At 44.3% G+C, this 22,077-nt stretch overlaps 1 protein-coding gene across 2 annotated transcripts in view; it reads right to left on the bottom strand.

Annotated features, from left to right (window-relative positions):
• The window catches only part of PARP1 (poly(ADP-ribose) polymerase 1), a 54,768-nt gene extending 40,813 nt beyond the window's left edge, over positions 1-13,955 (bottom strand). Inside the window, exons 1-5 of one of the 2 annotated variants that reach the window (XM_065590568.1) lie at positions 6,939-6,971; positions 6,041-6,114; positions 4,833-4,995; positions 2,888-3,006; positions 1,468-1,682 (exon numbers count right to left, since the gene is read on the bottom strand). In XM_065590568.1, the coding sequence (XP_065446640.1) occupies positions 1,468-1,682; positions 2,888-3,006; positions 4,833-4,989 (491 nt within the window). In that variant the 5' untranslated portion in view covers positions 4,990-4,995; positions 6,041-6,114; positions 6,939-6,971. Of the gene's footprint in view, positions 1-1,467; positions 1,683-2,887; positions 3,007-4,832; positions 4,996-6,040; positions 6,115-6,938; positions 6,972-13,709 lie in introns of those variants that run through there. The other variant, XM_005289565.4, reaches the window with a different exon arrangement.
• Positions 13,956-22,077: the final 8,122 nt, after the last annotated feature.

The following is a 22,077-nucleotide window of genomic DNA, read 5'->3' as shown; positions in this document are numbered from 1 at the left end:
TTTGATATTGTGACTGGAGTTAGGCAAGGGTACACATTATCACCAATCCTGTTTGCATTAGCCATAGGTTGGGTGATGAAGCAGGTAACAAAAGACATTGCAGGAGGTGTAAAATGGGTTAGCAGAGATGAGTTACATGACCGTCACTTTCCCAGTAACATTGCTTTAATAAATAAGATGTGGAACGGAATGACTGCCTTATACCAGAGGTAGAACAGGAAGCAGCAACAATTGAATGGAAAGTAAATGCAGAGAAAAATCAGATTATGAAGGTAGGAAAGTGGACAGCAGATGCAAAGGCCTATGTGGATGGAAAAGAAGTCCAATGGGTAGAAGGGGTCTGTCACCTGGAAGTCTGAATATATTTGAAGGTAGGTGCAATAAAGATATTCATACAAGATTAGGAAAAGCAAACACCACTTTTGAAAGGTGAAACAACATCTGGTCAAACAGAGGTCTCCATATCAAACTAAAGGTCAGATTATACCATGTGACTGTACTGAGCATGCTACTGTATGGTGCAGAGGCTTGGCCAATGACAGCGGCTATTAAGAAGAGATTGGAGGCTGCCCGTCAGAGAGAGCTGAGGAAGATACTACACATTTCATGGAAAGACAAAACAACAAATGCGAGAGCAAGGGAGCTGACAGAGCAGGGCACGTTAGAAAATATCAAAGAAAGCTCAGGTGGTTGGGACACATACTCCCTATGGAAGATGGGAGACATGCTAAGCAAGCACTGAAGTGGGTGCCTAAGGGAGGAAGGCCAAGGAAGAACAGGTATAGGACAGTGACAGAAGATACTGAATGCGCTGGCATTACCTGAAAAGTACCACACCTAGTGAGTGACAGCCCAATGGGTCAGTGGCACAGGAGGAACAAAAGTTTAAGGAATCACTTCTCAATCAACAGATCAGAAATAAAGAGAACAACATTAACACCACCACCACCACCACCACCACCAGACAGTGCAGCACAGAGTCTTTACAACTGAACTCATGAGAACGGTCATACTGGGTCAGACCAAAGGTCCATCTAGCCCAGTATCCTGTCTTCTGACAGTGAGCAATACCAGGTACCCCAGAGGGATTGAACAGAACACAGGTAATCATCAAGTGATCCAGTCCCTGTCACTCATTCCCATGATTGCTAGTTTATGGCACAAAATATTAGACAATTTTCAAAGTCATGGTTGCTTGGTTGCATTCTCTCTGTATGTCCAAGGGAGATACTTAGATTGCAAGCTCCTAAGGGCAAGGGTGGGTCTTGTTTTAGCTGTGCACAGGCACTAGTGCAACAGGGCTCTAAATCCCCGATTATGGCCTCTAGGCACTACTGTTATACAAACAATAAATGGTATGACAGAGGTTAAAAAGTCCTATCTATATAAAACATGGAATTTGTGAAGACATGCAGTGTGTCTTCATGGATCTTCTAGCCAGCAGGCTCTCTTACATCCCCCACATACCCTTCACTCTTCATGGCAGGCAGCTGCTTTTTCAGAGCTTCTTTATCTTCTGCTTTCAACATCCCAAAGCCCTGGAGCTGACTGGCTCCAAATGCAGGGAGAAAGCCCAGTTCTGCTCGGTGGCTGACAAAGCAGTCAGGATGGTACCAATTATCTATCATTCCCAGCTGGGGCTTTTCAGGATGCACCATCTTCTTGGAAATTCTGATCTGGCCCTGAAGCAGAGAAAAACCAACAGTACAAGCGTGGTGTGATGCCGCTCTGGGAAGGACTTGAATGTTAATTCAGAGAAATAGGTTGGTGATTTTATAATGAAAGTAATGCTTCTTAAATAGCAGGAGTAGCAAAAACTGTTCCACCAATTGCCTGCTAGCAGTCACATGCTGAAATTTACATCCTTATTTTCATTCTAATCCCCCTGGTTTCCGGTACTCTGAAAATTCCCTTTTTGAGTTAAACTTTTCACTTTTAGTCTCAGGCCATACTTACTACTACTTAAAAAAATGGTGGGAAATCCCATAACCAGTCTGAGCAAAGAATAAAATTCAGTCAAGTAATTTTTGCTCAGTAATAACTCAAAAATAGCTAACCACATTTTGGATCCAATCCAACAACCTTTACTCATGCAAGTAGCCATACAGAGGTCAAGCAAGCAAATCCTGCAGGATCAGGCTCCATGCAAGGAATTTTAAATTATAAAACTTTGGTTCTCCAGAAATTAATGTGTGAGGACTAATGAAGTCTGACCCAGAGTCAGCTTGATTTCTAACCAGATCGTATTCTGAATTACAGTTCAGCCTATACTATTCAAAACAATCACTCAGATATCCTCATTTCAAAAACAAATTTGGACTCCAATCCTGCAAACACACGTGAAAATTTATGCATAAGAGTAATCAGTGGGATTATTCACATTAACAAGTACTTGCAGGTTCAGAATCTTATTTTGCCAGCATTTCTTAAATACCTGTATATGGACGAACAGGACATACCCTACAAAACAGTGATGGGATGGGTCAGTGGAGAGCTGCAGTACCCATTGGCCTTCCTCAACAAAAACACATTTACAGTACGCCAAAGCTTCTCTCCAGACTATTCCTCTGCAGGAACACCAGCAGTAATCTGCCAATCAGCTCCAATGCCTGGACCAATTAAATGCTTTCTTTCCTTTACAGAAGGAAGAGTCAGCAGGTCTAAATCCCAGGCTCTGAAGAGGTCACATTTGAGACCTTACTGCATGGAAGAGCTTTGGGTTGACAAATTGTTCAGAACAGAGCATTTCTTCTGAGAAAGTAATGCAACTTTTAAACCCATAATATAAAAGGAGAACAACAGAAAGAACAATAGTTCAGAACTCATGGAATTAACTGTGTTGCCCTGGACTGGAAGGGAAAAAAACCCAATAGCTGCGTGTCTCTACCTTTTCTATTTTCTGTTCACAACCTTTGCAGGTACTTCTGTTAGACTTGGCATATTCTGCAGCGAAGTCATTTAAACTCTTCTCAGCCTTGCCACCTCCCTCCTGGTCAGTCCCTTTACCTGGAGAACAGAGGCAAAAACACTATTAAACTTCTAAAGTACATTTTATTGCTTAAAAAAAAGTCTCCCCAACTGTTTATCATCCCCCCAAAATCAGCACAAACATAGTGAGAGACTAGCTGTGAAACAAAGCCAAATCAGCCACAGCCCAGTACATTTAGAGAAATAAGTACAGTGACAAAACCCACAAGTATGAGAGGGGCAGCCGTGTTAATCTGGATCTGTAAAAAGCGACAAAGAGTCCTGTGGCACCTTACAGGCTAACAGACATATTGGAGCATGAGCTTTCGTGGGCGAATACCCACTTCATCAGATGCATGTAGTGGACTACATGCATCTGACAAAGTAGGTATTCGCCCACGAAAGCTCATGCTCCAATACGTCTGTTAGTCTATAAGGTGCCACAGGACTCTTTGTCGCTTTTTACAAAACCCACAACACTCTCTCTGCAATTCAGAATTCTACAGGAAGCGTTAGGAACTCTGCAGACTCATAATAAACTTCGAACGTTACTCACCTATACCTCAGGCTTCACTACTGGGGAAGACAATCTTAGTCTCGCACCTGCACTTGTCAAGAAGCATATAATGCTGCAACAACACTAGTCCCTGCAACTTCACATTTACAAAACAACCCCTATGAGAGATGAACTTTCTACTCTGAAGAACACAAGCCTGACCTGCCAAAGGAGTAAAGTGAGGACTCTAGCTCTAATTCCAGCTCTGTCACTGAGCTGATATGCTGCTCTGAGGTAAATCACCACCTTTGTGCTTCAGTATCCCCATATGTCAAGAGGGATATGGCTTAACTATAGCTCACATTCATACTGTGAGGATTAACCAGTTAATGTTTAAAAAGCACTTGGGAAAAGTCAAGTGTTCTGTACGTGTGCAAGGAGGAACTGTGGAAGTCTGCTTATGTAACTGTATATTTTAGAACAGTTATACTCAGACCTCAGTGGTCGGGGAGCCAAATTAGTGATCAACATTACCCAAAAGAACCACAGTGCAAATTCACTGCTTCATTGTCTGTCTGTTCTAGAAGTAGTATAAAATAAAATAAAATAAAATAAAATAAAATAAAATAAATATTGCTATTGAAGACCTGACCAGAACTGGAGTCAACCAAATAGCCACACCTCAAACAGAACTCTCCTTTTCATATACAAGATGCATTTCTTTGATATGATGTTACATGCCAGAGAGGCTGACTTCAACCTACAAACCTCCCACAATTCCTGTGTTGTACGGACATTGATGGCTTCAGTCTGCTCTATTATTAATTATTTGTATTACTGTATCACCTAGGAACCCTATACATACCCAACCACTTCCAATCTGGATCTGATCATTTCCCTGACCATTTAGTTAATTGCACTGAACACTTAATACAGTGCTTATACAATCCTTACTAATGTTTTCTGGAGCTGATATATTGGTAGGTGTGACGATTTCACAGTAGGTCTCAGGTTACTAAGACATCACTACTTTTCCATAGTGTATTACAGATCATTTACTAGTACCAGCTAATTGAAGCTAAACTACACTAGTCAAGTAAGTGAATAAAGTATATTTAGTGATGCAGTGTCCTTGCTTTTTAGACTGTTTCTAACTATTTCACAGGGTTCAGTATACACAGTCTCCTAGTCACTATCGAGAATCAGGAAAGTTCCAGGGATTGTTCTGATTTCTCCATCTGAAGGGACATCACAGCCAGTGAGCAAAAAACCCAGTACCCATAATCACATCCTTTCAAGTATAAATAGGATGGTTCTAAATGGACATGGCATCTTGAATCTCCGTAAACATCACTTTTGCTTTACTTACCTGCTGCGACTCCTCCAGTTTCAATTGCTTTTTTGATTTTCTCCTGATCTTCCCATCGGAGCTCAGGGAAGCCATCAACATCTGCATGGGACACGAGTCGGGCCCGCTTCCAGAAACAAGTATAATGATGCCAGTGGGGGACTTTACCATCGAACATGGGTGACTAGGAAGAAAGCAACATTAGGATGAGGTGAGAAAATTCAGATATAACCAAAAGGAAAAAAGTCACTTTCTTTCTAATCACATGCAGGGATTTAGGACAAGGCACAAGAATTCAGAATCCTATGGCAGTACCACTAATACCACTGACCTAAGCTAAGAGCAGGGTCACAAGGGGGCTTCACAGAGGGAGAACTTCACCCATGTTACAACTAGTTCTTAATCTTCTTTCTTCCCTTTCCCACATTACTCAAAACAACACATTGACAGAATCATGATTGCACCATTCTGAGTGAGAAACAGCACCTGGGGGAGTGTTCAGCAGAGCCATCTGAAAACAAGCTCTCTATGAACAGGGAGATCTTAATTTTAGCTGGGAGGTTACAACCGGCCTTAACTGCATAAGGGCCCATAAAGTGACTGAGGGTCCTGTTTTTCCAAGCTTCTTAGCAGGTTAATTGGGTGCAGGGGTAGGTGAATGGGGAGTACTTTGTATGCATACAGTGTATTCAGATAAGAAGTATACTTCAGATTGTCACTGACTGGTGTGAAGCTTTTCCTTTTTCCAGGGGTGCCTTGAGGTTTCAACACAGCTCCCTTATATCACTCCTTCACTCCCAGAATTATTTTGCATTTGAAAAAGAGGGCTCCATCTCAGAGCCCTTTGGTTTTACCCCACACTCTGCCAGAGCAGCACTGTTAAGCACGGTAGGGCCCCCTGCTAAGTACTGAAGAGGATGCTTTGGCAATATTTGCAGCCTCAGGAAGGGGAGAGTGTGATCTCTCACTTTTAGGTAATGGTGCCCGTTGCTTTTTAATATGCAAAATGGACATGTGATCTTTGGGAGGTAATCCCGAACTTGAAAGGTTTACATCTGAGAAGCACCGTGTCTCATTCCTCTGCAAACATTATGGTTTTAATTGGAAATTAAAGCTAAGACTACACATCAATATCTGCTCAGTAATGCTTTGCATTTACTGTCCGTAGGACTTTTCATGCTGTATGTGTGGAGGGGGGTGGGGGGGGGGGAGAGAATGTGTTTCATTACCCTTTTACAGATGTCGCAGAACCGGTATAGTAAAGAAGAGCCACTGTTTTCCTCTTGGGGCGCCGAAGTTAAAGCTACATGGTGAATTAGTGGTAGAGTCAGGAATAGAACCTAGGACTCCTGACTCCCATTGTCCCTGTCTTCATCATCAAACAGACTCTGTTCCCTCTTTCCACTTGTTCTACACAACTCCCTCCTCGCATTAAAAGTAGTGAATTCCCCTCCCATCTCTACAGGGGACATAGAGCTCTCTTCTTGATGTCACTATTTTATATCATCCATAGCAGTCATATTATAGTCACTGTGGATTTTTTTTTCTTAATCAGCTGTTCTGTCTCTCTTACTTTCAGCCAGACAAACTGTCTGATTGCCAAGCAGGGTCAGGCCAGGTCAGTGCTTAAACAGGAGGTCCTCTAAGGAACCACTGTAGGAGTCCATGAGTCAGTGAGTGCTTCTGTAGGGGAGTTAGGGATCAGAATTATAGGACTGGAAGGGACCTCGCGAGGACATCTAGTCCAGTCCCCTGCACTCATGGCAGGACTAAGTATTATCCTAGATCATCCCTGACAGGAGTTTGTCTAACCTTCTCTTAAAAATCTCCAGTGACTGAGACTCCACAACCTCCCTAGGCAATTTATTCCAGTGCTTAACCACTCTGACAGTTAGGAAGTTTTTCCTAATGTCCAGCCGAAACCAACCTTGCTGCTATTTAAGTCCATTGCTTCTTGTCCTATCCTCAGAGGTTAACAAGAACAGTTTACCTCACTCCTCCTTGTAACAACCTTTTATGTACTTGAAAACTGCTATGTTCCTCTCAGTCTTCTCTTCTCCAGACTAAATAAACCCAATTTTTTCAATCTTCCCTCATAATTCATGTTTTCTAGGCCTGTGAACTAACCTGTATCAGGTTGGTAAGAGGTGTAGTGCTCTGGAGCTGCTATTTGTGGATGGGATGTGCAATTAAGATTCTGTGCTGTTAAGGTTGTTTAGGATGTTAAGGAACTTCTTGCAATGGCAGAAGTGCTGATGCTGATATTGACTTGGTTCTCCTCCCTAAATTCCTTTCATTTCTCACTCAGACTGTTCCCTTCCGCAGGAAGGGAAAGCTAAGTAACGGGCACGTCTCATATGATACACTGAGGATTTGCATAACATCTGGAGATGTCACAAGTGTGATCTAATCACAGGTGGGATCAGACTGAAGCACAGAGTTATATGCAGTTTCCATTCTGAAGATGAAGGGAAATGAAATCTTAGGGCTCGTTGCACACCCCACCTCAATGCAGCCCTTCTTGAATGAACCACAAAAGTTCCTATTGTAGCACCGCTCTAATGCACAGGATAAAAAGCTCACTTGGTCCAGGGTGCAAGTTCTAGATGGGGCACCTGACCAGGCTGCATAGGCACAGAGCAGCATAAATGCCTGCCTCCCTCCCAGGCTGATGGAAGAGCTAGGAAGGAAAATATGGGGCTGCTCAGGAGCAGGGACCCTACAAGTGTAGGAACCAGAAGATGCCCAGGCTGGGGAGCTGTGAAGGAGATGGGACCCTGGAAGAGCTGCTGAGGAGCAGGGCTCTAATCATTGTTTTACTGAAGGGGAAGCAGGAACCTTTTGCTGCAGGAGGGGGAGCTGAATGAGCGCCGGTGAACAAGTTACATGCATATGGTAGGAAGCTGAGAGTACAGTGGGGAGAATAAGAGCATGGGGAAGCGGGAAAGATTGAAAAAGAACATGGAGGAAGTAGGGAGTACATCAAACAATGGCAGAAAATGAGAAAGGAATGCTATAAATTGGGGGCAAGAGAGGAAACAGAGCAAACATCAAAAGAGATGGTGGAAAAGATACCAAGCTCTATTGTGTTAGGAGTGAAAGAAGAGGAGTGAAGGGGAAAGGAAGGAAGAAAAAATGCAAAGAAAGTTTAATAAATTGAGGTTTTGTATTTTACAGAACTAAATAAATACAAACATCCCTACTATGGGACCAAAAAAAGATATGCATATCTAATGGAAACAACTTGAAGTGTATCGGTGCCTCTTGGGAAGCGGGAGAAGGCTGCAAGTATTTCTCACAGTGGCTAATAGGCTCAGTCCTCAGGCTAGTGGGTGTAGGACAGATTTTTCAAGCAATGCCCTAATGAGAAGAGATCTCCTTATTGTGCTACTTCCATTGGATCAGAATGCAATCACACTAGCAATAGCCAGAATAGTTGGCACTTATCTGAAATGTCTCCTATTGAGGAATTTGTGAAGTGCTCAACTCTGGAATGTAACCTTACTTAGTTGAAGCAAAGGCGTGGCCTCAGCAACAGAAATTAGGCCTCTCTCCATAATGGGTCTGTGAGAGCCAAGAAAGCTGCACAGTGTAACAGTACATGTTCCAAAAAAATATATAATCAGAATGATTTTTAAAATGTCCTGCAAGTTACAAAGCAAACAGCTGCCTTTTCATCATGGTGCTTTTCATACCAGGCCTTTCCTACCTCTCTGTATTTTGGCAAAACATGCCAAATCTGACCGACTTCTGCCGCCTTGGGTGGCCAAAAGCCTCTTGGAACCTTTTCAGCCTTTTCTACCACTGTTTTTCCAGCAGAAGCATGGGGGTCTGAGTCTAGCAGCTGACTCTTGGGTTCTATTCCCAGCAATACCACTGGCCTGCTGCAACACCTTGGATAAATCACTTACCGGGGTGGCGGAGCCTTCCCAAAAGGGGGGGGGGGGCAGAGGCCCCACCCCCCTCAAGGCCAATTCTCTTCCCCCAGAGGCCCCACCCCCTCTTCCCCTGGAGGCCTCACCCCTCAGCCAGCCGCCCAGGGCAGGTGGAGGGACCCAGGTTCCTCACAACTACCCGTATAGGTCTTAGTCAGGCCGAGGGATGGGGCCTTGGAGCTGCAGCCCAGTCATGGTAAGAGCTGCGCAGCCACTCAGGTGTGGGGAGCCAGCACGGACCCTCCACCTGCCCTGGGTAGGGAGCCTGGGGGGCGGGAACACGGGTCGGGGGCTGCTCTCAAGCCCCCCACATCCCAGGCAGGTGGAGTGTCTGCGCGGCTCCCCACAACTGCCTGGGCGCCCTCGGGGGGTAGAGTTGGGGAAGGGGGTGGGGTCCCATGGTGAAAAATGGACAGGCCTGGTCCATCCACTTTCAAAAAGTGGGAGGGCCATGGCCCCCTGGCCCGCCTGTCACTTACCCTCATCCTTTGTGCCTCAGTTTCCTCATCTGCAAAATGGGAATAACACTCTACCTCAGAGTTATTATGAACAATAGTGTTCATAATCTAAGATCCTCAAATATGGTAGAACCTCATCAACTCCCACTAATGATTAGAAGCCTAATATGAATTAATGGATTTTGCCTGATCCAAGTTCCACTGAAGTCAACAGGACTCTTTCCCTTGACTTTAGTGGGAGTTTGACAAAGCCCATACCAACTAAGCAAATAAATTTAAGAGGACAGTCCTTTACAAAATAAAGTTAATGTAATCTGATAATTGCAGTTTAGTTCTAATTATTTGCAATACTCTAGAACACACCAGTGAGTGTTCTGTAAAACACAAGTCTTAATTACTAAGACTGAGACTTTGCTATGGCATTATTAAATCTCTGCTGAGGCGTGAAGGGAGAATACTAATTTGTCTGTGAATTATCCAGTGTCCCGATTAGTAAGGTTTTACTGTAAATTCCAACTACTATAAGTTATCTAGATGCTCTAGTGGCTGAGGCCAGAATACAAAAGTCTGATGTATTTGTTCCATAGTGCAAAAATGTCAAATTAATTAAGTCTAGTTTAATCCTATCCCCACTTCCTCCTCCTCGCTCTCAAAAAGACTGAAAGAGTCCTATTAGTACCCTGGAAAAGACCTCCAAATTTCAATAATATTCTAATATGAAACTTAACTGTGCACATTACACAGTATTAATTCCAGAAGGCAGCCTTATCCAAGCCTACAGATAGCACTTGGTATCAAGGAAAAACAATAATGAAGAGCCATTTAGGAATGTGTTCATTCCAAGAAAAGAAGAATAAAATATCTCTATGCGACAAAAATAACCAGGTTTAATCATGGATGTGGCCAAACTATGATATAATATGTGGGGCTGTCAATTAATCGCAGTTAATTCAAAAAAATTAATAGCAATTAATCGTACTTATAACAATAGAATATCAATTAAAATGTATTAAATATTGTTGGATGTTTTTCTACATTTTCAATAATGATTTCAATTACAACACAGAATACAAAGTGTACAGTGCTCACTTTATATTATCTTTGATTACAAATATATGCACTGTAAAAATGATAAAAGAAATAGTATTTTTCAATTCACCTCATACAAGTACTCAAGTGCAATCTCTTTATTGTGAAAGTGTAACTTACAAATACAGATTTTTTTTTTGGTTACATAACTACACTCAAAAACAAAACAGTGTAAAACTTTAGAGCCTACAAGTCCACTCAATCCTACTTCTCATTCTGCCAATTGCTAAGACATACAAGTTTGTTTACACTGATGGGAGATACTGCTGCCCACTTCTTATTTACAATGTCAGCTGAAAGTGAGAATAGGCATTTGCATGGCACTTTTGTAGCCAGTATTACAAGGTATTTACATGCCAGATATGCTAAACATTCGTATACCCCTTCATGCTTCGGCCACCATTCCAGGAGACATGCTTCCATGCTGATGATGTTCATTAAAAAAATAATGCGTCAATTAAATTTGTGATTATACTCCTGGGGGAGGGGGGGAGAATTGTATGTCTTCTGCTCTGTTTTACCTGCATTCTGCATATATTTCATGTTATAGCAGTTTTGGATGATGACCCAGCACATGTTCATTTTAAGAACACTTTCACAGCAGATTTGACAAAACGCAAAGAAGGTACCAATCTGAGATTTCTAAAAATAGCTACAGCACTCGACCCCAAGGTTTAAGAATCTGAAGTGCTGTCCAAAATCGGAGAGGGACAAGGTGTGAAGCATGCTTTTAGAAGTCTTAAAAGAGCAACACTTTGATGCGGAAACTACCGAATCCAAACCACCAAAAAAGAAAATCTACCTTCTGCTGGTGGCATTTGACTCAGATAATGAAAATGAACATGCGTCAGTCTGCACTGCTTTGGATCATTATCGAGCAGAACTCATCATCAGCATGTCCTCTGGAATGGTGGTTGAAGCAACAAGGGACATATGAATCTTTAGCGCATCTGGCACATAAATATCTTGCAATGCCAGCTACAACAGTGCCATGTGAACGCCTTTTCTCACTTTCAGGTGACACTGTAAACAAGCAGGCAACATTATCTCCTACAAATTGTAACCAACTTTGTTTGTCTGAGTGATTGGCTGACCAAGAAGTAGGACTGAGTGGACTTTTATGCTCTAAAGTTTTACATTGTTTTATTTTTGAATGCAGGGTTTTTTGTACATAATTCTACATTTGTAAGTTCAACTTTCATGATAAAGAGATTGCACTACAGTACTTGTATGAGGTGAACTGAAAAATCATTTTTTGTTTTTTACAGTGCAAATATTTAGAATCAAAAATAAATATAAAGTGAGCACTGTACACTTTGTATTCTGTGTTGTAATTAATATATTTGAAAATGTAGTAAACATCCAAAAATATTTAAAATAAATGGTATTCTATTGTTGTTTAACAGTGCGATTAATCGCGATTAATTTTTTTAATCGCTTGACAGCCCTAATAATATGTATACCTCCTGCCTGTGTGGACTGAAAAAAGTCATGAGGAGTCATAACTATTTTAACTTTGGTAAATTCCCAAGTCTGTCTGTACTAGCCTTTTCGCCTTACTATTTCCCACCGTTGTTACCACCAGTAGACAAGGCATCAGCTGCCACTAGTGTTTTCATCACCACTAAACTCCTCCAAGCAGGACTAAACTAGTTTAGAATACTAGTACTGGGCCTATGCTTGCACTACACTGTTGCTAGTAGAAGCAGAACTGCACTCGAGGTGGTAATGGTGGGAAATTTCAAGAAAAAAAGTCTTAGGCTAGAAGCCCTAAGCTAACACTTATTTACCCAACAGGTTTCTTTTCTTTCCAGACAAGTGAGAAGCAATATTCTATAAGGCAGCTGAGGGCAAGCCGTATTTAAACATGGTTATGTTTAAAAATACAGACAGGGTCTGAGATGAAAGGCTAGTTACAGATTTGTTGTCGTTTTTTTAAACCACACTAATCAAACACAATCGAACACACTTTTCATCAGACCGTGGGGAAAAGCAGAGCAAGGTGTGAGAATGCACTGCTAGGGTGGTGATGCAGACTTCATTAAAAATGCAGAGATCGAGGGGGAAGGGGGGCATGCAAGTTGCCACTATAAATAGGTTAAACTCATCTACAGATTATCAGACAGGAGGGAAGATTTAGGCCAGTAACAAATAGCATTGTCAAACACACACATTAAGCTGCCCAGGAAAACTAAAGAATGTAAGTGAAAAAGCCTCCACAGCTCTTCAGCAATAATGGAGACTGAGCTTACACGTCAACTGAATGCATCGTTTTGATTTCCAGCCCTCCCCCTATGCAACCATTTATCTCCACATAAAGGTCTCCAAGCTGCAGACTGAGGTAAACAGCATTGTAATGTGTTCAGCAAATGATAAGCAACTCACAAAACAATATAGTGAAGAGAAAAGGACAAATATTCCCCAGTCAGGAAGTTAATGAACAGTTAGAGTCTAGGATCACATGGACTGTGAGAACAAGGAATAGAATTTCTATTGCTTTCCCCCAACTCAATAAATCGCATCTTCCTGCGAAATCTGCTAACAAATTCAATTCAAGTAATTAAATTCAAACAAACAGGACGATGAAATTAAAATGGAAGCCATCTAGAACATAATTTAAGATTTTCCTTGTGTTCTTCCATCAAACAACCACAGCAAGATAAAGCTGTGACAACGCAATAATTTGCGAGATTTTGATAAGTTGTCTGCCTTTCATATCGCATTCTTGCTCATTTCAGCCGATGCACTTCGAATGCACCCTAGTAAGGGTAGTGGGCGATCAAGTCATATTTTCTGTCTGATGTGCAAGATCACATACCACATCAACGTCCCCTTCTTAGGAGCATGTGTGTTCCTAAGCTAAACTGAAGCTAGCTTGCAAAAGCAGGCCCACACACACGCTACCGACTCCCAGCACTTGAGCAAACACCACCCTGCCGCAACTCCTTCAGATTCGAGTCCAAATTCTCTCCAGCGCCCCCCCAAAATCCCAGGGAGACGCCATCTGGCCCCTGGGCACAAATCCCTGCCACAATGATGTCTGAGGACAAGTCGGGGCGAACGGACTCAGAACCTGCACAAATCTAGCCACCCCCATCCCCGCTGCCAGAGCTGCACAGCGCCGTGCCGGGGAGGGCCACCCGGGGGCTGCAGCAGCGCCGCGCCGCGAAACCAAACGCGTGCCGCCAAGAGCTGCGCTAGCACGGCGCGTGCCGCACCCGGGCCGCTTTGCAACCGGCGCTGCCAGAGGGGAAAGCATGGAGCGGACACTTGGCCCAGGCCACCGGCTGAAAGCAACACGTGGCCGCCGGCCTAGCGGCCGGGGCCGCTCCGCACAGCCCCCGGGGGTTGCAAGGAAGGCGGCGCGGCAGCCGCGGGGCCCGTGGGCGGGGCCGGCTCCCGTGCCCACGCGGTACCTGCACCATGATGGCCAGGCGCAGCGAGTCCTTGGCGATGCTCTCCCCGCATTTCTTGCACGAGGCCCGGCCGCTCTTGGCGTACTCGGCCCGGTACAGCTTGTCCGCCGGCTCCGCCATGGCGGCCGGGGGCGCGGGCAGGGGACTCGCGGGAAGCCGGCAGCAACCGCAGCGCCGAGAGACACCGACCGACCGCCCCACAGCCGCCGCCGCCGCGCCGCGCCGCGCCTCCCGCCCGGCGCGCTAGCCGAATGCCGCGCGATCCACCCGGCCTCAGCCCAGCCGCCCGAGCCGCCGTTCGGCGATCGACTGAGGCTGCCTGGCAGGGCTCGGGACGTTCCGGCTCGCTACAGTGTATCAATGGGAGGAAGGATGTGCCCCGAGGCGCGCGGGGGGGGGGGGAGAGGGTGTCACGTGGCGTCCCCTGCCCGAGCCGCGCAGTATAGTGGGGGGTGGGCGGTCCCCGGCATATACCGCCCATTGGCGGGGCTGCTGCTGACAGTCCCCACCGATGACGCTGCTAAGCGAGTCGTTGCAGCCCAGGGGCACCCAAGGGTGGGGAACGTCTGCTGGCATCTAGTGAGGCACCTGTCAGGACAGCCCATTGCCCGCCTGCTCACTTCCAGGCTCTAGAGAGGTTTAACCTTGAAGTTAGAGGCAGTTGAGGCTGTTTATATCCTTATCTTCTTGACCACTGCATAGTTGTGCCATTATAACTGGCCCAGAAAGCTCCTCCTGGAGTAAAACGTACAGGAGGAGGAAAATTCCACTGGGTTCCAAGGTCTCCCACACCTTACCAGTCCCCGTTGTCCATATGATCCCACAGGAGACCAGTGGCATCCACATCACGGCTTTGTGCTTCAACATGAGTGGCTTTAGGAACCAAAGCCCCTCTCCCAGCTCCCTGCCAGCATGGTCCCAATGGCTACAGCTGTTCCCCCATTCTTATTAAAGGGGGAGTTCTGCACTGCTGAGGGGACCACAGAAGAGTTAATACAGTCTGTGAAACTCATCAGAGCCAGACAACAAGTTGGATGGAGTATGTGTGTCCTGGAATCAGGCATGACCCATGCGCCCACACATTCTCAGCTTCCTTTTCCCCTATGGAACCTAAACCTGCAGAGAGCTCTCTCTGAGCTGCCCAGTGATGTGTTGATGTTAACTTTAACCGCCACAGAATTCAGGGGAGATCTGCAGGTCGTGAGCCACTTCTGTCCATATATCTCAGATCGTGTAATCTCTCTCTGTGTGTAAATGCCAGACTAGATCACAGAAAGTTACTTGAGTGCAGATGTGAATGGACAAAATCCTGTAGTCTCAGATGACTTGTATGACAGATTTTTCAGTTTAACTCAGGTAATGTCCACTTGCAATATAGTGGCTCTGTAGTGAATGCACAGGTCATCCTTATCCTTCTGGGCACAGACTAGAATCTTAGCATTCTCCCTAATTAGCAAGGTTGCTGAAGCTCCCAGGTTTGATCTCTGTTGTTGACACCTGCATGTACAGTCAATGTTAATTAGGTCAGTATGTAACTTATATAACTTGCTGTAAATTCCATCGTGACTGAGATCATTACAGAAGAATCCCAATGTCACAAACTAATTGGGGATTGCGGAGCGGTGTTCAAAAAGTTCATAAAATTGAACATTTAAAAATTACAGTAGGTACAGAGCATAACTTAATGTGCTAATCATTCAATGACAATGTACATATTGAATGGAAACAAATGTATGCAGTGTACCTTACAATCTTATATGAACATAGTGTACCAGTAGCCACTGGTGAAATAATACACCTCTGCTCTGAGTGCACATGCCTTCTGCTCACTGCCAAGTACATATGTGTAGCTTCTTGATTGAGGGATACAGTTTTTTTTCCACCAGGAAAAGTGATTTATGTAACCGGTTGTTCATAACATCAGTGTTCGTAAAATCGGGGTTCTACTGCAGTACTTTGCTGTTGAAGTTAAATTTATATACGATTTCTGCCCTTCACAGTACACTACAGCATTATTTTATTAAATGTCCCTAAACTTTACGTCACAGAAACCTCATATGGCACTGTATGTTCAGTATACTTCTGGGAAGGGATTCAGTTGCCAAAGGTGCAGAAACATGATTTAGCTGATAAGGTGACCTATATTCAGTAGATATTGACCTATTTACCAAGAACTTTACACAAAAAGCAAATTCCAGAATGCATATATTATGGAAGAGAGGAAACCTTGTCATTTGGTATTCATCCAACACCCAGGAGCTATACAGGACTGCTGCAGAATCAAAGTGCTTTGAGTGCTCTAAGATGCTTCAGTAACAAAATAAAAAGATATGAGGTTTCAAAGGCACCTATCCAAACATTGATTGCTTTGTGATCTGAGAAGATGATAACATAGCTGCAGGCATAGCCATAAAATCCAGTAGCTGCCAAAAGGGCCATTACTTCAAGTGTGTGTGAAACTGTACTGTACAAGTCAGCAGTTTCCATCCTTTGGGTCATCAGCAGTTATCAGCTCTCATTCTCCGGTCTCTAGCACAAACACAGATTTGCCTAGTTACTTGCAACTGGGTGTTCATCAGATGCTAAGTGTCTCACATAAGTCATGGCACTGGCACTCTTCCTTTAAAGAAGAACAGAGCCTAGCTCTTCTCTTGAAGCACAATGGCAAATAACATACAAGTGTTCAGGGCATAACTGAGAAGGACCATCTGTAAGTGGTTTGTGTCACAGTGTCAGAGTAACTGTACCTGTATTCCCCAGTCCTTGATTCCTCGAGGGCACCTACTTAATGTTTCCAGCTCCCAGTTGTCACCTGTCTTGGGTGGAGACCCATGTCTCTCCCTTCTCACCAGGGGTTTTAAGGCTGCACAGTTTCCTGCCTACATTATGATATCCCCAACAAGCCAGTCTGCCTAAAAGCCAGCACCTGTGCTTTGCTTTCTCTCCAAGGACTGTGAACTGTATATTGCCAGCAGTTACAAGTTAACACAGCTCCTTCTTAACAAGCACCTATATTCCTAAGGTAAAAGCATTACAGATAAAACATATAAACCAGTTACATATAAAATATATAATAAAATATTCTATATTAATGCTAAAGCTTCCCAGAGGTCACCCATCAGTCTTATGGGGCCCTTAGTAAGCCAAGGTCTTTCCAACCCTTCTGTAAGAGGTGGGGCCCCCCTGGGACAGAAGGTCCTGTCCACTTGATGAGAAAGAAGGCCCTGAGCCAGTTAAACCTAGCCTTTTGATATCAAAAGCCCTTACTTTGTCTTTTGGTCTCAGGAAAACCCAGCTTGAACAATTACATGCAAACCTCCCCAGGGTGTGGTATCTCTCTAGAGGTGTTTACAGCCTAAGCAATTCATTGTAATTCCCCCCCGCCCCCCGCACTGTTTTTGGTTCCTGGAGGAGCTCTGATAACTCTCCTTCCTGGAGTTACATACAATCCCTGGGCTACAATGATACATACATTTAATACAATATGGTCTCCAAAGATATTGCATGTGGTTGCAATATCTATCACAGCTTGAACAGAAGGGATGGGATAGATGAATAGATGCAGTGGGGACTTGGGGTTCAAGAGATATTTGTGGTACAATGGGCCAAGAGCAGGCAGAATAAATCTCTGAGGACAGGAAAGGTACAATCGCCCAGTGGATGGGAATGCTAGTGAGCAGGTGCTCTAGGGGCATCCGTGGGAGCATGGCTGGCAACAGATGAAAGCTCTATAGAGAACAGCAGCACTGGGGACATTATTGGTTCTGTGGGTGGAAGATCTGAGGTGCAAGCACTCTGGGGACATCATTGATGCAGTAGGCAGACAACAGATGGAAGTTCTGGGGAGTGGGAGCTCTGGAAACAGCAGTGGTGCTGTAGGCAGGCAGCAGAAAGGAGAAACAGAAGAACAAGATACTTATTTTTTCTTGTTTCAGAGTAGCAGCCGTGTTAGCCTGTATCCGCAAAAAGAACAGGAGTACTTGTGGCACATTAGAGACTAACACATTTATTTTAGCATAAGCTTTTGTGGGCTACAGCCCACTTCATCGGATGCATAGAATGGAACATATAGTGAGAAGATAGATATATACATACAGAGAACATGAAAAGGTGGGAGTTGTCCTACCAACTCTAAGAGGCTAATTAATTAAGAGAAAAAACTTTTGTAGCGATAATCAAGAAAACCTATTACAGACAGTTTGACAAGAGGTGTGAGAATACTTAACGTAGGGAAATAGATTCAGTGTGTAATGGCTCAGCCATTCCCAGTCTCTATTCAAGCCTAAATTGATAGTGTCTAATTTGCATATTAATTCAAGTTCAGCAGTTTCTTGTTGGAGTCTGTTTTTGAAGCTTTTCTGTTGCAAAATCGCCACCTTTAGGTCTGTTACTGTGTGGCCAGAGAGGCTGAAGTGTTCTCCTACTGGTTTTTGAATGTTATGATTCCTGATGTCAAATTTGTGTCCATTTATTCTTTTGCGTAGAGACTGTCCGGTTTGGCCAATGTACATGGCAGAGGAGCATTGCTGGCACATGATGGCATATATCACATTGGTAGATGTGCAGGTGAACGAGCCCTGATGGCGTGGCTGATGTGATTAGGTCCTATGATGATGTCACTTGAATAGATACGTGGACAGAGTTGGCATCAGGCTTTGTTGCAAGGATAAGTTCCTGGGTTAGTGTTTTTGTTCAGTGGTGTGTGGTTGCTGGTGAATATTTGCTTCAGGTTGGGGGGCTGTCTGTAAGTGAGGACAGGTCTGTTGCCTGCCACGCTCCCACGGAGTAGGGCACCTGCTCACTAGCATTCCCATCCACCGGGCGACTGTACCTTTCCTGTCCTCAGAGATTTATTCTGCCTGCTCTTGGCCCGTTGTCAAACTGTCTGTACTGGGCTATCTTGATTATCACTACAAAAGTTTTTTCTCTTAATTAATTAGCCTCTTAGAGTTGGTAGGACAACTCCCACCTTTTCATGTTCTCTGTATGTATATACATCTCCTCACTATATGTTCCATTCTATGCATCCGATGAAGTAGGCTGTAGCCCATGAAAGCTTATGCCCAAATAAATTTGTTAGTCTCTAAGGTGCCACATGTACTCCTGTTATTTTTTCCTGTTTATTCATGGCACAGGAGGGGGGCGAAGCAAAGTCAAATTTGGAGGGGAGCAGTACCCTCTACCTCTTCCAAGAAGACATATGCTGCCAACTCATTTAGACAGCCATTTATATGTTCTGCATCATTCAGACCTGTCTCCAAATGTGGTCTGACAATGGCAGCTGCAGCATGAGTGAGAATTTTATGTGGTAGCTGTGGATTTCTCAGAGCTTGTCTACACTTGAAATGCACACCGCTTCAGTATAGATGCTGCCTATGCCAATGGGAGGGGTTCTTCCCTTACCGTAGATATACCATCTCCACAAGAGGCGATAGGTAGGTCAACAGAAGAATTCTTCTGTCAACTTAGTAGTGTCTACACTGGAAGTTAGGTTGGCTTAACTATGCTGCTCAGGGGTGTGGATTTTTCACACCCCAAGGGATTTAGTTAATCTGACTTAATTTTCTAGTGTAGACCAGGTGTAAGAGGTCAGACTCACCCCTGCGGCACCCCCTACTGGTTGCTTCAGGGAATCAGCTTGTCCAGCACCTGGATCACCCTCTGCAGGCCAGTGATCCGCCTGTCCTCTTCTGGCCCCCATGTCCCTTCCAGGACCCAGTGCCCCTATTACTGGAATGCTGCCCCCTAGCAGTACCCCACAGATCTGGGTCTCCCCTCCCTGGGGAACCCCCACCCACTATCCCCACCTTGCCTCAGTACTAGGCCACTGCCAGTCACCAACTAGCTCCCGCTCCCTGGGGTGGACTGCAGTATAGGCCACTCATCACCGGCAAGGAGGGTTTGGACCTGCTGCCTTGGTCTAGCCCTGGGCTGGGCTGTCCTCTGCAACCCCCAGTATCTGTTGGCCTTATGCTAGGCTGCAGCCTAGGGCTTTCCAGGCTGGAGCTCCCCAGGCCTGCTCCACCCAGCTACTCTGTGTCTAGCTCCCTGCAGCCAGGCCCTTCTCTCTCTGAAGACAGAGAGAGACTCTGGCCTGAGCTCCTGGCTCCCTGCCTTTATAGGGTCTGCTGAGTCTGTTTGGGGCGTGGCCCCAGCTGCAACCACTTCCCCCAATCAGCTCAGCCTTCACGCTGCCTGCTCCCTGGGCCATCTCAGGCCCTTCCAGGCAGGAGCAGGTGTCCACCCTGCTACACCAGGTTTCAGTAACCAAGCCAAAATATAACTGTTACAGTAAACTGGAGAAATCCATTATTTCACAGGTTTGTCTGCTTACAGCAATAGTGAATTTTGCTCATAATCTTTATGCGTTATTTGTGTTCAAGTACTGGCAGAAAAATAAAAAGACTGATCAATACATATATAAATCCGAAAGAACAACTGTCTTTATCCCAGCTTCTGATCAGAAACAAATACAGACTAGAAACAATAGGAGATTCTGGGCATATTAGCTTGTAAAGCCAGACATTTCAGATCTTGATGAGTCCATAAGCAGGTCTTTACTCTGGGAAATGTCATTCCATGACAATAATACATTTGTTTGCTGTGTTGTTGTGGCCGTGTTGGTCCCAGGATATGAGCGAGACAAGGTAGACGAGTGGTGGAAGGAACAAGCTTTCAAACTTCACAGAGCTTTTGTTCAGGTCTAGGGAAACCAGAGTGTTTGAGCTAAATACAAATTGGGACAGACTGTTAAACACAAGGGGTTAACACGTGGTGTGGGAGTCCACTTAAAATTAAGTGGTCAATTCAGGGTTAGCAGTCAGTTGGATGTGTTATGAATTGTTCTAATGAGCCATAAAAACAGAGTCTCTGTTGACACATTTGTTGCTGGCCAAGCTGTTTGAGTCCTGCTGGTGTTCTATATATGGTATGTATGGATGATTAGTAACAATGGTACTTGAGAATAGCTAACCTCAAGCTGTTACCTTTCATCTGTTAACATTTGGAGATTAATTACACAAACTTCCACTAGGAGTGCCCAAACTGTGGCCCAAACACTTTCCCCACAGTCTGAAAATCCTCTTCTTATAACTGCAGGGTTATCTGATCAACAAGTTTAGTGTTGATGAACTCAGCTAGGAAGCAAGTCTAGTCCTCCATCAAGGAAGATACAATACAAGCAAATATTAGGGTCAGGGGGAGAGCTGGTTGGGAGGCGGAGGGAGAGTGTGTGTGTTTGTGGGAGGGAAAATTTCAAGACAATTTTGTAGAAGTTTCACTCCTTTTCAAAATTTTGAAAATTCAAAATAGGTTGCTGAGGTATAGAGCTGGTCAAGCAATAAGGAAATAATTTGTGGAAATGTTACTGAAATTTTTCCAGATGTTGTTTCAAATTTTGAATTTAAAAATTTGAGGAATTTCATCCAACTGTAACTGTGGCTCATTGAAGTCAACGGCAAAGCACCCACTGACTTTAATGGTACAGCACCAGGACCTTGTTTTGATAGAATTTTATGTATATTTTCATATGCAATTTTGGTGCAGTCCTGCAAAGGCCATTGGCACCGCCATGTCTGAGCAATGTGATCTTTTTCCTCTCTAGAAGTCTGGGATGCTCTAAACAAGGGACATGTTACAATTTCTGTAGGAGACCTAAAATGTAGGTATGTAAATTCTGGTAAATTCTTGCATGTAAACTCTGATAAAATTCATCATTGACGTGCTAAGGAAGTAGGGCTCAGTTTAATGCCTATAGTTTGATGCCAAGTTCCATGACATTTTTCCCCATCTGTGTAACACCTTTTATTCAAAAGGATCCTCAAGAACTTCAGAAACGCTATACAGACACAGGCAGTGTGGTCATGTAACGTGAACCAGGAACTAGTGACTGACATTGACTCTAGGTTGACCAGATGTCCCAATTTTATAGGGACAGTCCCAATATTCTGGGCTTTGTCTTATATAGGTGCCTATAACTCCCCACCCCCATCCCAATTTTTCATACTTGCTATCTAGTCACCTTAATTGACTCCCTCTATGGCCCTCTGCAAGTCACTTTATCTATCTATCTAAATTTCCACATCATCAAATGGGGATGATGATACTTGCCTGCCACTTTGGAATACGGTAAGGATTAGTTAGTTGGTGTCTGTACAGTGCTCTGAAGATGTATAAATGCTGAAAGTATTATATAGAAAAAAGAATGGCATCACCTGCCGGTGAAATTTAAAGGCTGATTAGTTGCACATGGCAACACTATGCAACAGCAGGGCAGGAAGTGAAGACTAGGGCCTTGGCTACACTTGCGGATTCACAGCGCTGCCGTGGCAGCGCTGTGAAGCGCGAGTGTAGTCGCGCCGCCAGCACT

This window comes from Chrysemys picta, chromosome 3 (assembly GCF_011386835.1).
Source record: "Chrysemys picta bellii isolate R12L10 chromosome 3, ASM1138683v2, whole genome shotgun sequence".
NCBI lineage: Eukaryota > Metazoa > Chordata > Testudines > Emydidae > Chrysemys > Chrysemys picta.
The sequence above is the reverse complement of the archived record's forward strand: the minus strand, read 5'-3'. Positions and strand labels throughout refer to the sequence as shown.